General features: G+C 40.9%; 1 protein-coding gene across 6 annotated transcripts in view; it reads right to left on the reverse strand.

Moving 5' to 3' along the window:
* The window catches only part of zc3h6 (zinc finger CCCH-type containing 6), a 60,545-nt gene that overhangs the window by 25,046 nt on the left and 19,223 nt on the right, over positions 1–16,276 (reverse strand). For 4 of the 6 annotated variants that reach the window (XM_078212280.1, XM_078212279.1, XM_078212282.1 and 1 more), the window contains 4 exons: positions 11,525–11,714; positions 11,255–11,371; positions 6,971–7,226; positions 4,708–4,838 (listed from right to left, as the gene is read on the reverse strand). In XM_078212280.1, the coding sequence (XP_078068406.1) occupies positions 4,708–4,838; positions 6,971–7,226; positions 11,255–11,371; positions 11,525–11,714 (694 nt within the window). Of the gene's footprint in view, positions 1–4,707; positions 4,839–6,970; positions 7,227–11,254; positions 11,372–11,524; positions 15,212–16,276 lie in introns of those variants that run through there. The other 2 variants (XM_078212278.1, XM_078212277.1) reach the window with 1 other exon arrangement.

The following is a 16,276-nucleotide window of genomic DNA, read 5'->3' on the forward strand; positions in this document are numbered from 1 at the left end:
GCTGCAGTCATGTGTTGCAAGAACACCCAGAGTACGGTTGGGAAGAAAGTTCTGGGACTTTGACCCAGTGACAGTGAAGGAACGGTGATTTGGTTCAAAGTCAGGATGGTGCGTGACTTGGAGGGGAACTTGCAACTCAAGTCTTCAGCACCACTCTCAAAGTTGTCAGGGTCCAACGCCTTTGCAGTTTCCAGTGCCATCAGCCATTTCTTGGTATCAAATGGAGTGATTCAAGTTGGCCGAAGACTGGCACCTGTATGCTGGGGACCTTAGGAGGAGACCAAGCTGGATCACCACTCAGACTTTTGGCTGAAAGTGATTGAAAATTCATCAGCCTTGTCTTTTGCACTAACGTACCAGGCTACTCCATCATCGAGGATGGAGGTGTTTGTGATTCCTCCTCCTCCAGTTAGTTGTTTAACTGCCCCCTGCCATTCATTACTGGATGTGGCAGGACTGCAGATCATTGATCTGATCTGTCAGTGGGACACTTGGCTCTGTCATCACATGCTGCTTCCACTGTTTGGCATGCAAGTACTCTTGTGTTGCAGCTTCATCAGGTTGACACCTAATTTTTAGGTACGTTTGGTGCTGCTCCTGGCATACCTTCCCCTCTCTTCATTGAATCAGGATTGACCCCTCAGTTTGATTGTAAAGGTTAAGTGGGAAATATACTGGGACATGGATTAGATTGAATACAATTCTGCTGCTGCTGCTGATGGCCCAGTGACTCACAGATGCCCAGTTCAAAATCTATTCCATATAGCATGGCGGTTGTGCCAGAAAACACAATGGAAGGCATCGTCAATGTGAAGACAGGACTTTGTCTCCACAAGAGTGATCCGGTGGTCACTCCAACCAATATGGTCATGGACAGACGAATCTACGACTGATTGTTTGGTGAGCATGCGGTCAAGTAGGTTTTTTCCTCTTGTTGGTTCCCTCACCACCTTCCGCAGGCCCAGTTTAACAGCAATATCCTTCATGAGTTGGCCAGCAATATGAACATACAAATTAGGAGTAGCAGTAGGCCATTCTTCCCCTTGCGCCTGCTCCGCCATTAAATAACATTGAGGTGCTATTGAGTCACTCTTGGTGGACACTGAACTCCCCCATCCTTATGTGCCTTTGTCATCCTAAGTGTTTCTTCCAATTGGTGGTCAACATTGAGCAGGAGTGATTCATCAGTTGATAAGAAAGCAGGAGGTTTCCTTACCCATGTTTGGCCTGATGCCATGAAACATCATGGGGTCCAAAGTTAATGTTGAGGACTCCCAAGGCAATTCGTTCCTGACTGCAGAACTCTGTCACCACCTCTGTTGTATCTGTTTTGCAGGTAGGACAGGACATACTAGGGACGTTCATGATGTCTGGGACAGGGTCTGTGAGGTATGAATCAGTGAATATGACTATGTAGACTGTTACTTTGATTCGTCTTAAGGGACAGCTCTCCCAATTTTGGCACAAGCCTCCAGATGTTGCCAAAGAGGACTGTGTAAGATCGACAAGCCTGGGCATCCAGCTGTCATCTCCAGTTTCTAGGTCAATGCCAATTGGTCTGTCTGGTTTCATTACTTTTTCACTATTCTGTTGTGGTTTGGCATGAGTGGCTTGCAAAGCATTTCAGAAGATAAAGAGTCAATTACATTGCTGTGGGCCTGGAGTCACATCCAAGCCAGACCGGGTAAGGTTAGCAGGTTTCAATCCCCTAAAGATATTAGTGAACCAGATGGATTTGGGCGACAATTGACAACAGTTTCATGGTAACCATTACGGGATGTGTTTTTCATCTAAGAATTGTTAATTAATTGGATTTAAATTCCGTCAATCTTTGTGGTGGGATTTGAGCCCACAGCATTAGTCTGGACCGAGCCTGGATTACTAGTCCAGTGACAGTACAACTAGGCCACCACCTCCCCTAAAACGGCAATCTTTCTTACAGGACTTGTGTTGGCCTAGATTTGTGCGCTCAAGAATCGATTGGGACTTGAATCCATTAGTTTTGATTCCAAGGTAAAGGTCTGTGAAATTCTATGAAGGTAAAGGTGAGCCACTGCTGATAGTAGGAAACAATGACAAGAATAGTAGCAGACTCAGCAGAACAAAGACCAACTGGTGAAATGAGAAGACAGAATAAATTGAATGGAGGGGTATGAAGTTGGACATATTGGTAAGAGTGAGGAAAGACAATATGAATAGCAAAATTTTTAAGGGGTGCAGGAACAGAGACACCTGGGAGTCTACGTACATAAATCTATGAAGATGGCATGACAGAGAAGGCTGTTAAAAAATACAGATTATACAGCCATATTCAAAGAGGAATAGAGTACAAAAGCAAGGAAGTTATGTTCAACCTTCAGACAACAAGTCTCATCTAGAATACAGTACTATATTTTGGACAGCATACTTCAGGATGTCAAGACCTTGGACAGAACAAAGAACAAAGAAAATTACAGCACAGGAACAGGCCCTTTAGCCTTCCAAGCCTGCACCGACCATGCTGCCCGACTTAACTAAAACCCCCTACCCTTCCAGGGACCACAGCCCTCTATTCCCATCCTATTCATGTATTTGTCAAGACGCCCCTTAAAAGTCACGACTGTGTCCGCTTCCACTACCTCCCCTGGCAACGAGTTCCAGGCACCCACTACTCTGTGTAAAAAATCTGCCTCGTACATCTCATTTAAATAGCTGTGAGAAAAGAGCAACAGAGTGGGACTAATTCAATAGCTCTAACAAAGAGCCGGCATAGGCAGGATATACAAATAGTCTCCGCCTGTGCTTTATCATTCTATGATCCTCAAGGAAATACAATATTAAAAAATTTATAAGTGAACAATTATCATATTTGAAAGAAAGTTACTATATATATGTTTGGGAAATAATCTGCAAATGGTTTTAAAATTAGTCCAGAGAGACAATTTTGAATTAGTGGAGCCATTAATCCAACCTACCAAATACTTAAGGTTATGGACAGATTTATGAAGCAGCATTGCACCAGGTTTAATCAGTGCAATTAAAGCCCAACACAAAAGTTTAATGCCACCAAGATCTATTGCTTATAGAACACATTAAAAAATAATATTGGTGACTAGTGATTCAATGATAGCGGTATAATATGCTTATCATTTAAATACAACACTTTCAACTTTCTATTGTATTTACTAGGGGGGGAGGAGGGGGGGGTGAAAAGAAGCTCAGAGGAACAGATGGATCTTGGGGTACTTATTCACAGATCCCTGAAGGCAGCACAGCAGGCGACTAACGTAGTTAAGGCATATGGGACACTATAAGAGTAAGGAAGTAGCAAAGGTGCACAGTGTTATGGGTAATGTATTATGCATGGATAGAGGATTGGTTAACTAACAAAGCAAAAAGGGGGGGTAAATGATGTTTTTCTGGTTGGCGATCAGCGACTAGTGGTGTGCCTCAGGGATCAGTGTTGGGACCACAATTGTTTACGATTTACATAGATGATTTGGAGTTGGGGACTAAGTGTAGTGTGTCAAAATTCGCAGATGACACTAAGATGGGTGGAAGAACAAAGTGTGCAGAGGACGCTGAAAGTCTGCAAAGGGATATAGATAATCTAAGTGAGTAGGCAAGGGTCTGGCAGATGGAGTACAATGTTGGTAAATGTGAGGTCATCCATTTTGGTAGGAATAACAGCAAAATGGACTATTATTTAAATGGTAAAAAATTGTAGCATGCTGCTGTGCAGAGGGACCTGGGTGTCCTTGTGCAGGAATCTCAAGGAGTTGGCTTGCAGGTGCAGCAGGTAATTAAGGCAAATGGAATTTTGTCCTTCATTGCTAGAGGGATGGAGTTTAAAAACAGCGAGATTATGTTGCAGCTGTATAAGGTGCTGGTGAGGCCACACCTGGAGTATTGTGTACAGTTTTGGCCTCCTTACTTGAGAAAGGATATACTGGCACTCGAGGGAATGCAGAGGAGATTCATTAGGTTTATTCCGGAGTTGAGGGGGTTGGCTTATGAGGAGAGACTGAGTAGACTGGGGCTATACTTATTGGAATTCAAAAGAATGAAGGGAGATCTTATAGAAACATAAAAGATTATGAAGAGAATAGATAAGATAGAAGCAGGGAAGTTGTTTCCACTGGCGGGTGAAATTCGAACTAGGGGGCATAGCCTCAAAATAAGGGGAAGCAGATTTAGGACTGAGTTGAGGAGGAACTTCTTCACACAAAGGGTTGTGAATCTGTGGAATTCCCTGCCCAGTGAAGCAGTTGAGGCTACCTCATTGAATGTTTTTAAGGCAAGGATAGATACATTTTTGAACAGTAAAGGAATTAAGGGTTATGGTGAGCAGACGGGTAAGTGGAGCTGAGTCCACAAAAAGATCAGCCATGATCTTATTGAATGGCGGAGCAGGCTCGAGGGGCCAGATGGCCTACTCCTGCTCTTATGCTCTTAAAATGGGATTAGCGCAACTTGAGCCGAAGGGCCTTTTCTGTGCTGCACAAATATGACTAGTTTTTAAAAGAATCAGAATGGCATATTGCAAAATAAACAGCAGCAGAACTTTCAAACAGCATGGTTGTGGCTGCATGGTATTGGATACTGTTCCGTTGCATTTTGTAAAAAGCGTATCTGACATTTAGTTCAAACTCCAGTGACAGAATTTAAATGTCTTCAATTTTTCTGATAAAGGGTTCCAAAACACTCAAGAGCTATTCTTTTCTTTACCTCATCAGAAGCATCCATCATACCACCGTCAGCTCCTCTTCCAGGTCCCCAGATTTTGCGCCTTTGTTTTGGTTGTCCGCGCATCCCACGGCCCCGACCAATCCCTCGACCTCTACCCTTCTGCATAATACCTGCAACAAATTTACATCAAATTAAATTAAGGTTATTTTGCACACTTCAATCACACATGCCTTTCTCAGCCAAGACACGTGTCCAAGTCTGCAGGCCATGGAAGCTGCATGCAAGAAATCTGGAGACACCAGCCTCGAGTATTTCCCTTCTTATGGAAAGTGGACCTCAGATGAAATTTCTCATGGTAGAGAGCAGAGAAAATGGAGCTAGGAATCACCGATCTGGCACCACTTTTTCAGTTCCAATACATCTTTGTAAATAATTTAAAAGTACTCATATGTAAAGATACTGATGTCTGGATTAGCATTGTTATACACAGGTCTTTTACTAATTACAGGAAGGATGTAGAAATTATTATTACAGGAAGGATGTAGAAATTATTATTACAGGAAGGATGTAGAAATTATTGAAAGGGTGCAGAGAAGATTTACAAGGATGTTGCCTGGATTGGGTGGCATGCCTTATGAGGATAGGTTGAGGGAGCTTGGTCTTTTCTCCTTGGAGAGACGAAGGATGAGAGCTGACCTGATAGAGGTGCACAAGATGTTGAGAAGTATAGATCGGGTGGATTCTCTGAGGCTTTTTCCCAGGGCTGAAATGGCTGCTACGAGAGGACACAGGTTTAAGGTGCTGGGGAGTAGGTACAGAGGAGATGTCAGGGGTAAGTTTTTCACTCAGAGGGTGGTGGGTGAGTGGAATCGGCTGCCGTCAATGGTGGTGGAGGCAAACTCGATAGGGTCTTTTAAGAGACTTCTGGATGACTACATGGGACTTAATAGGATTGAGGGTTATAGGTAAGCCTATACATAGGCCTAGGTAGGTAGGGACATGATCGGCGCAACTTGCGGGCCGAAGGGCCTGTTTGTGCTGTAGTTTTTCTATGTTCTATTTTTTACTAAGATAGCACAGTTTGGTGGGATGAAAGCTTTGTCTGTCTGCTAGGCTAGGGTCCTACATGAAATGTGCTTAGTCATTCTCGGTCAATTATTTGTGAAGATGGGCTTCACAGGCCAATACATTTTGAAATTCAACATTAAGTTACACAAGAGAAACCAGAAGATGGTTGGTGTATTGAATAAGAAAAGCGAGACCTTAAGGCTGGAATACATTATTGGACTAGATTTACTTTGCATTAATCAATGTTGCAGCTGACCTAGGATTGTTTAGATGTGAACAACTGGTGCCTGATATTGGAGGGTGCTTTTTTTCAAATGCAAACATTTTATCATCTTGAACACAAAATTCAGAAAATATACTTTTGGATTACTTTAATTTGGACAAGCTGTGAATCATAAAAATATCAAGAATATTAAGAATCTAGCAAATCATTACATTAAATTGGATCAATGTACTGCATCATTGACTGAAAGGAAATATGTTCATACCACATAATTCCACGCATAGTAAAGTGTCAATCTTAACTGCACTGTCAAAGGGGCTAGTGAGACTTTCAACAGGTTGGGAAGAGGTGAAGAGTCTAGCTCTTACATCTTTCAACAGTCACTGTAAGCCTCAAAAGTAGCACTCGGGACAGGCTATACTCACATACACCCCCCCCCAACCCCTCATGCCACAATATAGCATGAGGAGAAAGAATAGTGTTTTGATCCTGTTTCATTTAATAGAATGATGCAGCACCAGAAGGATTTCTGCCCATTGTGTCTGTGTTAACTCTGAGATTAGCTCTACTCCCTGCTCTGATGTTATAGCTTGCACTATTTATTTTTCAAGTATATATCCAATTCTCAATTGAAGGTTATTGCATCTGCATCCACCACTTTTCAGGCAGGGCATTCCATTTTGTATAGAAACTAATTTCCTTTGCCAATTACCTTAAATCGTTCTTTGTTTATTGACCCATCTGCCAGTGGAAACAATTTTTCAATATTTTATTCTACTGCCATTCTTCATAATTTTGAACACCTGCATCAAATCTTCCCTTAACTCATGTCAAACATAGTTTAAAATGTTTGTGACATTTTACTACATTAATTTGCAAAATAAATACTTCTGTTGTAGTATTAGTTGCAACCACAGCTATCTGACTTAAAATGCAGCGATTAAACGCAATAACACATGAAAGTCTCATGGAAGTTCATGCTTTATGAAGACACATAATCCTTCCAGATACCTTTCATTCCAGGCTTTCGCATCTGTCCCATAGGCGGCCCTTTAGGAGACATGACTGTTGATGCTTCCTTTGCCTGTTTATACTGTTTTAATTCATGAGCAAAGTCATCGCACTCTTCATCTTCATAGGCATCATACTTCTCTTCACTGTAGTCGCTGTATTCAGCATAATCACGGTTATCAGCCTTGTTATTATTATAACATTTCTGTGCAGGTAAAGGTGGAGATTTCATGTAATTTCCAGGTCCTTGTGCATGCTGAAAAAAGGTAGCTGATTTAGATTCAAATACAAGCAGAAGCTATTCATCAATTTCAGCTTAACATTATCAGTATATTTTATTAAGAGTAGTTGATCCTTAACAAAACGAGACTAAATTAAAGTTTCCTCTCAAAAGATTTTTTTAATGAATTCCATGAGTTGGTAGTAGCATATAGACCCCCAAACATCAGCCACACTGTAGGAAAAGGGTATAAATCAGCAAATAGGAGCATGCAAAAAGAATAGAGCAATAATTATGGATAACTTTAATCTTCATGTTGATTGGGTTAATCAAGTTGGAAAGGGTAGCTCTAACAACAAATTGATAGGAGTGCATTAGGGATACTTTCCGACAACAATAGGTCATGGAGCCAACCAAGAAACAGACTATTTTGGATCTGGAGTAATGGATAAATGGGTAATAAATAATCTCAGATTAAAAGATCCCCCAGGAAATAGTGATCATAACATGATACAATTCAATATTCAGTTTGAGAGTGAGAAACTTGGGTCGGAAAGGAAATTACAATGAAAAGAGAATAGAGCTAGCTAAAACGGATTGGCCAGAAAGACAGTAAAAGCAAGCAGTGGCAGGCATTTAAGGAGATAACTCCATGACTCGCAGCAAAAATATTCCAGTAAGGAGGAATGATTCTAAGAGAGGGATTAACCAATCATGGCTAATCAACGAAGTTAAGAGTATTAAATTGAAAGAAAAAGCATATGAGGCGGCAAAAGTCAGTGATACTCCATAACATTGAGATAAATTCAAAATTCAGCAAAGGAGGACTAAAAAGAGAAAAAATAAACAAGGACAGACTAGTGAGGAATATAAAAATATGACAAGAGCTTTTTTAAATATATAAAAAGGAAGAGAGAGGTCAAAGTGAACATAGGCCCTATAGAAAATGAATCGGAGACGACAGTTATGGGGAACAAAAACGGCAGGTGAGTTAAACAGGTATTTTGCATCAATCTTTATGGTGGACAAGACTTTGAAAATCTCATTAATACTAAAGAATACGATGGAAGAATAAAGTACCATCACCATCACTAGAGAAGTAATATTAGACAAACTAATAGTCCTAAAGGCAGATAAGTCTCCTGGCCCTTATGGCTTGCATCCTAGGACTCAAAAAGAAGTAGTTACAGAGATAATATAATGGATGCATTGGCTGTAATTTTCCAAAGATCCTTGAATTCTGGAGAAGTACTAGAGGATTGGAAAACTGCCAATGTTACATCCCTATTCAAAAAGGGAGGGAGGCAAAAAGCAGGTAACCACAGGCCGATTAGCTTTGTTAGAAAAATGCTGGAATCAATTATTAAGGAAGTAATAATGGCACATTTGGAAAATCATAACCTAATCAAGCAGAATCAGCATGGCTTCATGAAAGGGAAATCGTGTCTGACTAATTTATTAGAGATTTTTTAAGAAGTCTCAACCTGAGTGGATAAAGGGGAACCTTTATTTGGACTTCCAGAAAACTTTCGACAAGGTACCTCACAAAAGGTTAAGTCATAAGAGCCCATGGTGTTGAAGGTAGAATACTGGCATGGATAGAGAATTGGCTACTGGGCAGGAAACAGCGAGGGAGGATAAGGGGTTCTTTTTCAGGTTGGCAACCTGTAGCCAGTGGCGTTCCACAGGGATCAGTGCTGAGACCACAACTGTTTACAATATATATTGATGACTTAGAGGAAGGAAGCCAATGTACTGTAGCCAAATTTGCAGACTACACAAAAATAGGTGGTAAGGCAAGTTGTGAGGGGGGTACAAACAGTTCACAAGGAGATATTGATAGGTTAAGCGAGTAGGCAAAACAGTGGCAAATGGAGTACAATGTGAGAAAATGCGAAGTTGTTCACTTTGGGAGGGAGGACAAAAGAAGAGTGTTATTTAACTGGAGAAAAACTGCAACACAAAGGGACATGAGGATACTTGTGCACAAAAACAAAGTTAGCACGCAGGTGCAGCAGTATTCAGGAATGCTAATGGAATGTTAGCCCTCGTTTTAAGGGAGTTGTAGGGTATAAGAGTAGAAAACTGTACTAGGTACTGGTGAGACCACATCTGGAGGGAGAGCAGTTTTGGTCCCTTTATTTAAGGAAAGATATTATTTCATTGGAGGAAGTTCAGAGAAGGTTCACTAAGATGATCCTTGGTATGGAGGGATTGTCTTTTGAGGAAAGGTTAAACAGGCTGGGACTCCCAGTGATTGGAATTTAAAAGAAGAAGAAGTGATCTCATTGAAACAAAAAGGATTTTTAAGGGGTTTGACAGGGCAAATGCTGAGAGGATGTTTTCCCTCGTCAGAATCTAGGACCAGAGGGCATAGTCACAGAATAAAGGAGCGCCAATTTAAGACTGAAATGAGGAGGAATTTATTCTCTCACAGGGTTGCGTGTCTTTGGAACTCCTTGCCACAGAGAACTGTGGGGCAGAGTCCTTGCGATATTTAAGGCTGAGATGGGTAGATTTTTGATCAGTAAGGGAAAGGGCAGGAAGTGGACATGAGGAATGTCGGTCAGATCAGCAATGATCCTATTAAATGGCTGATCAGGCTCAAGGGGCCGAATAGCCTACTACTGTTCCTATTTCTTATGGTCTTAATCAACTTAACCTTGTAGTTTAACAGAATGCAGGAAATAGAATATAAAAAGTCCAATAAAGGTGACATTCTGAAAATATTGTTGACCAACATTGGCAAAGCAATTTGGTTGAGTGCTTAGTATCACTAAATAGGTAAGATAACATCAGTGGGAAAACAGAAATTCCCTTCCTCCAGGGTTGAAACCCTCAAGAGTTTATTTTGTCTATAAATACCATTAACCTTCAAATGGATTTATGGGCAATCTTTCAGAATGGTGCCAGCATTTGAGAAAAAGGCAGCACTGAATAATGTCTCAAGCACAACATGAGGAAGCGAGGGGAAAATGTTTGTGAAAGTGACCATGCAAGACATTTCTTTCATTGTCCCTTGGTGTCAAGAGTATAATATATATGGTGAGGGTGAACAAATGAACAAACAACTCAAGCATGGATTTTTACTCAGAATTTAGCAAAGATGATGTAACTGAAGATGTTACAACTACTCCATAAATAAATTACATGGTAACAATGTCCTGCGCTTCAGTCAAATAAATAAATTGTAACCAAACTAGTGCATTTCCAAGCAGTTTAACAATTCTAAAACCCACGAGAAATAAAATTCTGAGTCCTAACAGAGAATTACGAAAAGACCTACTATTTGTACAAATGTTAAGTTGTACTATTGGACCGCTTGCAGTGCCTCTGAAGATGATTTGAAGGATATATATGGTTGACATTTGAGGATGTTGTAGCAGTGATTTTGATAGTGATGAACTGGTTTTATGACTGACTTCTGACCAAATAGGAAATTAAGATATTTTTGTGGTACAGAGAATTTATTTAAAAGCATCACCAAAGCTACATGCAAGGTTTTTAACACAAGACAAAGCTAGGATATCAGAGGGACAGAAAAGTAGGATTCAAGGACATGAATTTAAATGAGTGAATAAGTGAGACACAGTTTTAACACAAGTCAGGAAGGTTTTCTTTTGTTGGGTCTTTTGTGTGTGTGTGCGTGCGTGTGGAGGAGATGGTGGCATTGTTAGTTGAATGCAAATTCTCTCAAGATGCCGTAAGAGAGTTATGCATTGAATTTGGAATTCCCAACATTAGCATGATTTGACGTTAAATTTGCACTTTAAAATAAAGAAAGATTATACATCCTATTTTTGCACTATTCAATATTCTTCTTCAGTTGATTAAAAAGATAAACACAAAAACGCTAAGTTTTTTTTAGGACATGACTCCAAGCTCATTCTTCAGTTGTATCTGCTCCCCAAGATTTATTTTAGCAACAAGACTAAAGTGGAGTTGTTATTAACACAAATTAAGGGAATCAATCCACATATTGCACTGAAGTATATGTACTAGATTAGTACAAAAAACAGCCTTCTTGGTTAGAAACCACATCACAACTGTTTTTGATTACTTACTGGAGAGAAAGGAGCATCATATTCCCTGTAGGGTACAGGACCTTTCTTGTATGACCTTTCAGCATCAATATCAGAGTCATAACTGAAGTCTGAGTCACCACTGGAAGGAGAATGGCGCTGCAAAATAATTGAAGCTCGCTCAGTATAATAAAGGTCTTATAAGCTATAAATGTGAACACAGGGGATATGTTATTTTCTACAATAACCAAATTATATCTGCAGACAGTAGGTAAATAGATATACTAGTTGTGGACCATCTGTTCACATTACCTTGTGTTTCTCTTTCTTTCTTCGCTTTGTTTTTTTCTTTTCCCTTTCCTTCTCGCGTTTTCTCTTCTTCTTTGATCTTCTATGGGATGACTTATCCTCTTTTTCGCTTTCTTTTGATTCCTTCTTCACTTCAAGGTTTCCTTCAAGTCCATCATCATCTATTTCTCCATCTTCAAGTTCTCCATCTTCCCTGTAATTGCAAATACAGTGGAACCCCGATTTAACGCGACCCGATTTAGCGCGAATTCGGATATAACGCGATGAATCATTGGACCCTTTTTTTCCCCGCTCATGATTGACAAATTTAGCACGACCCCGCTTTTTTCGCGATAACATTTTATGGACCCCAACCATCGCGTTATAACGGGGCCGCACTGTACCACCATTACGTTTGAGGGTTTCCACATTTTTAATGTCTGAGCTGGGTAACGCTTTTTATTGGCTTTTTAAAAAAAATCTCATTTGTCAATCTTTCTCTTCCAAATAACGGAAAATTGTTCATTCCATAGGAACAAGAATAGGTCAATCAGCCTGTTGAGCTCACGCTGCATGTCGAGCACACTCCATCATGGCTGACCATCCGTCTCAATGCCATTCTCCAGCACTATCACCATATTCCTTGATGTGATAATAAAGAGAAATCGTATCAATTTCGGTCTTGAACGTGCTCAATGATAGAGCTTCCACAGCCCTTTGGGGTTGAGAATTCCAAAGATTCACCACCCTCTAAAAGGAGAAATTCTCCCTTATCTCAGTCCAAAATGGCCAACACCTTATTTTGAGACCACATCCACTGGTTCTAAACTCACCAGCCAAGGGAAACATCCTAGGTACATATACCATGTCACACTCTTAAGACTTTTGAAGATTTCAACCAGATCACCTATCATTCTTTGAAACTCTACAGAATACAGCCCCAGTTTTAATCTCTCTGCATCTTACAATCCGGCCATTTCAGGGATGAGTCTGGTGAACCTCCATTGCACTTTCGCCATGACAAGTATTTCTCCTTAGATATGCAGACCAAAACTGTACAAAGTACTCCAGGTGCAGTCTCACCAAGGCTCCATACAATTGCAGTAAAACAACTTAATTCCTTTACACAAAGCCCCTTGTGAGCCTTACTGCTTGCTGCACCTGCATGCTATTAGTGACTTATGAGCAAGGATACCCAAGTCCCTTTGGTCATCAACGCTTCCCAACATCTCACCATTTAAGACTCTACCTGTTTTTTTCTACCAAAGTGGCTATAACTTCACACTTATTCACATTTTATGCCATCTTCCATGTGCTTGCCCATTCAGTTTGCCCGTCCAAGACCCCTTGAAGCCTCCCTACATTCTCCTCACGACTTACATTTCCACCTAGCTTCTGTCATCAGATAATTTGGAATTACTACTTTTGGTCTTCACATTTAAACATTGATTTAGATTGTGAACTGTGGTGGCCCCAGCACTGATTCTTGCAGTACCCCACTATTAACAGCCTGCCATCCTGAAAATGATCCGTTTATTCCCACCACTGTTTTCTGTCTATTAACCAATTCTCAATCCATACCAGTGTGTTGCCTTTAATCCCATATGCTCTAATTTTGTTTACTAACCATTGTTTGGCCCCGTATCAAAAGCTTTCTGAAAATCCAAATGCACTACATCGAATGGTTCTCCTTTATCTATGCTACAAGTAGCAACCTCAAAAGAAACTCCCAACAGGTTTGTCATATATTATTTTCTTTTTCGTAAACCCATTATGACTCTACCCAATGATTATTTTCCAAGTTTCCAATTATCACTATAACCACCTCCTGCAGCACTCTGGGATTTAGCTCATCAGGTCCAGGGGATTTATCAATCCAATTAATTTTTCAAGTTTTATCTCTTCATTGATACTAATTTCTTTCAAGTCCTTATTTCCACAAGCCCCTCGAGTCCCTAGTATCTCTGGGAGATTTTCTGCATCTTCCTCCAAAAGACGGTCAAAATAATTGTTTAGTTTCTCCACTATTATCCTATTCTCCATTATAAATTCTCCCGTCTCCACCAATGGACCCACATTTGTCCCTGTGAATCTTTTCCTTTTCACATACCTAAAGAAGCTTTTACAGTCCACCTTTTAGTTTCTCACCAGTTTGCATTCATATTCCCTTTACCTTTTATCAGTTTCTTAGACCTCCTTTGCTGAATTCTCAAGTACTTCCAATCCTCAGGCTTACCATTTTCCCAAGCAACCATACAAGTCACTTCCTTTAATCTAATGCAATCTTTAACTTATTTTGTTAGCCATGGTTGTTTCACCATCATAGTTTCTTTTGTTTAGGTTTAACAACCTAGTTTCAGAATACATCATTTTCAAATCAAATGTAAAAATCTATATTATGGTCACTATTTCCTAAAGGCTCCTTTACAGCGATGCTATTAGCCTTTGTTGCTACTTAATATTAAATCTAAAATAACATGTTGCTCCAGGAACCCATTCCTGGAAGTCATCATTCATAGCAAGTGCTAATAAGGTTTACCTAGTCAATATATAAACTGAAGCCACCCATTGTTACGGTATTTCCCATGTTAACACGTGGCTCTAAATTCCTGTCCTGTAAGGATGTTCCTCCCAATCCTGCTCAGGTGCAACCCGTCCATCTTGTACAGGTCCCATTTGCCTCAGAACTGGTCCCAATGCCCTCCCTCCTACACAAATTCTCAAGCCACATGTTCAATCCTCAATCCTCCTATTTCTAGATTCACTAGCCCAAAATCTACTTTCAGGACCTCATTCCTTTTCCTATCTATTTTGGTATCAATGTGGACCACAATCTTGGGCTGTTCACCCTACCCTCAGAAGAATGTCCTGCAGCTGCTCTTGTGATATCCTTGACCTTGGCACTAGGGAGGTGACATACTATCCTGGAGTCACATGGACAACGGCAGAGAAGTCCATCCCTTATAAATTCCCCATCACTATTGCTGTTCCACTTTTCTTTCTCTGCTCCTATACACCAAGCGACACACAGGGTGCCACAGACTTGGCTCTTGCTGCACTACTCACAGGAACCATCGGCCTCACCACTATTTAAAATGGAAAATCAGTCAGTGAGTAACATCAACTGAGGGAACTCCTGCATCACAACTGCCTGTTGGTCAGCCATTTCCTCTCTTTTGCATGCTCCTAATCTGCAGTGTGACCATCTCCCTAAACATGCTATCCATATAGTCCTCTGCTTTGCGGATGCACCACAGTAAATCCAGCCACCGTTCTTCTTCTGAAACCGGGAGCTCAAACTTCTGCATCAGGTGACACTTCCTGCAGGTGTGTTTGTCTAGGATACATGATCCATCTATGACTTCCCACATCCCATTGAATGAACATTCCACTCGGTGAGCTGCCCTTCCAAAATAGAATAACTTGCCTGTTACTCACCAATCAGCTTCTTCCTCTATGCCGAAGAACTAACTATTGGAGATGAAAAATATCAGAACAAAAGAGCACCCCCTTGCCCTCTCTCACTCAACAAACTCCCAGCTGTTCACTCTGTAAAGTCATTCTATTTACTAAGATCAAAACAATCAGCTGCGTTATGCTGACCACTTGTAATGTTGAGAAATGAAATAAGTCATATATATTAACTGTTAATTGTGGATGGTGATGGTTCATATTTCAGACAAATCTGAACAAGCTTTCAATGCATAATTGCAAGCCAGATTCAATTTCCAGGGACAGCAAAACAAAACATAGAACATAGAACAGTACAGCACAGAACAGGCCCTTCGGCTTGTGCCGAGCTTTGTCTGAAACCCAGATCAAGCTATTTGCTCCCTATCATCCCGAAGTGCTCCATGTGCCTATCCAATAGCTTCTTAAATGTTCCTAAAGTTTCTGACTCCACTATCCCTGCAGGCAGTCCATTCCACACCCCAACCACTCTCTGAGTAAAAAAACCTACCTCGGACATCCTTCCTATATCTCCCACCATGAACCCTATAGTTATGCCCCCTAGTTACCGCTCCATTCACCCGAGGAAATAGTCTTTGAACGTTCACTCCATCTATCCCCCTCATCATCTTATAAACCTCTATCAAGTCTCCTCTCAACCTCCTCCGCTCCAAAGAGAAAAGCCCAAGTTCCCACAACCTTTCCTCATAAGACCTACCCTCCAAACCAGGCAGCATCCTGGTAAATCTCCTCTGCACTCTTTCCAGTGTCTCCACATCCTTCTTGTAGTGAGGTGACCAGAACTGCACACAATACTCCAAATGTGGTCTCACAAAGGTCCTGTACAGTTGCAGCATAACCCCACAGCTCTTAAACTCAAACCCCCTGTTAATGAACACCAACACACTATAGGCCTTCTTCACGGCTCTATCCACTTGAGTGGCAACCTTCAGAGATCTATGGATATGAACCCCAAGATCTCTCTGTTCCTCCACATTCTTCAGAACCCTACCTTTGACCCTGTAATCCACATTTAAATTTGTCCTACCAAAATGAATCACCTCGCATTTGTCAGGGTTAAACTCCATTTGCCATTTTTCAGCCCAGCTCTGCATCCTATCTATATCTCTTTGCAGCCTACAACAGCCCTCCACCTCATCCAGTACTCCACCAATCTTGGTGTCATCAGCAAATTTACTGATCCACCCTTCAGCCCCCTCCTCCAAGTCATTTATAAAAATTACAAATAGCAGAGGACCAAGCACTGATCCCTGTGGCACTCCGCTGGTAACCGGTTTCCAGTCCGAAAATTTTCCATCCACCACC

The sequence above is a fragment of the Mustelus asterias genome, chromosome 5 (assembly GCF_964213995.1).
Source record: "Mustelus asterias chromosome 5, sMusAst1.hap1.1, whole genome shotgun sequence".
NCBI lineage: Eukaryota > Metazoa > Chordata > Chondrichthyes > Carcharhiniformes > Triakidae > Mustelus > Mustelus asterias.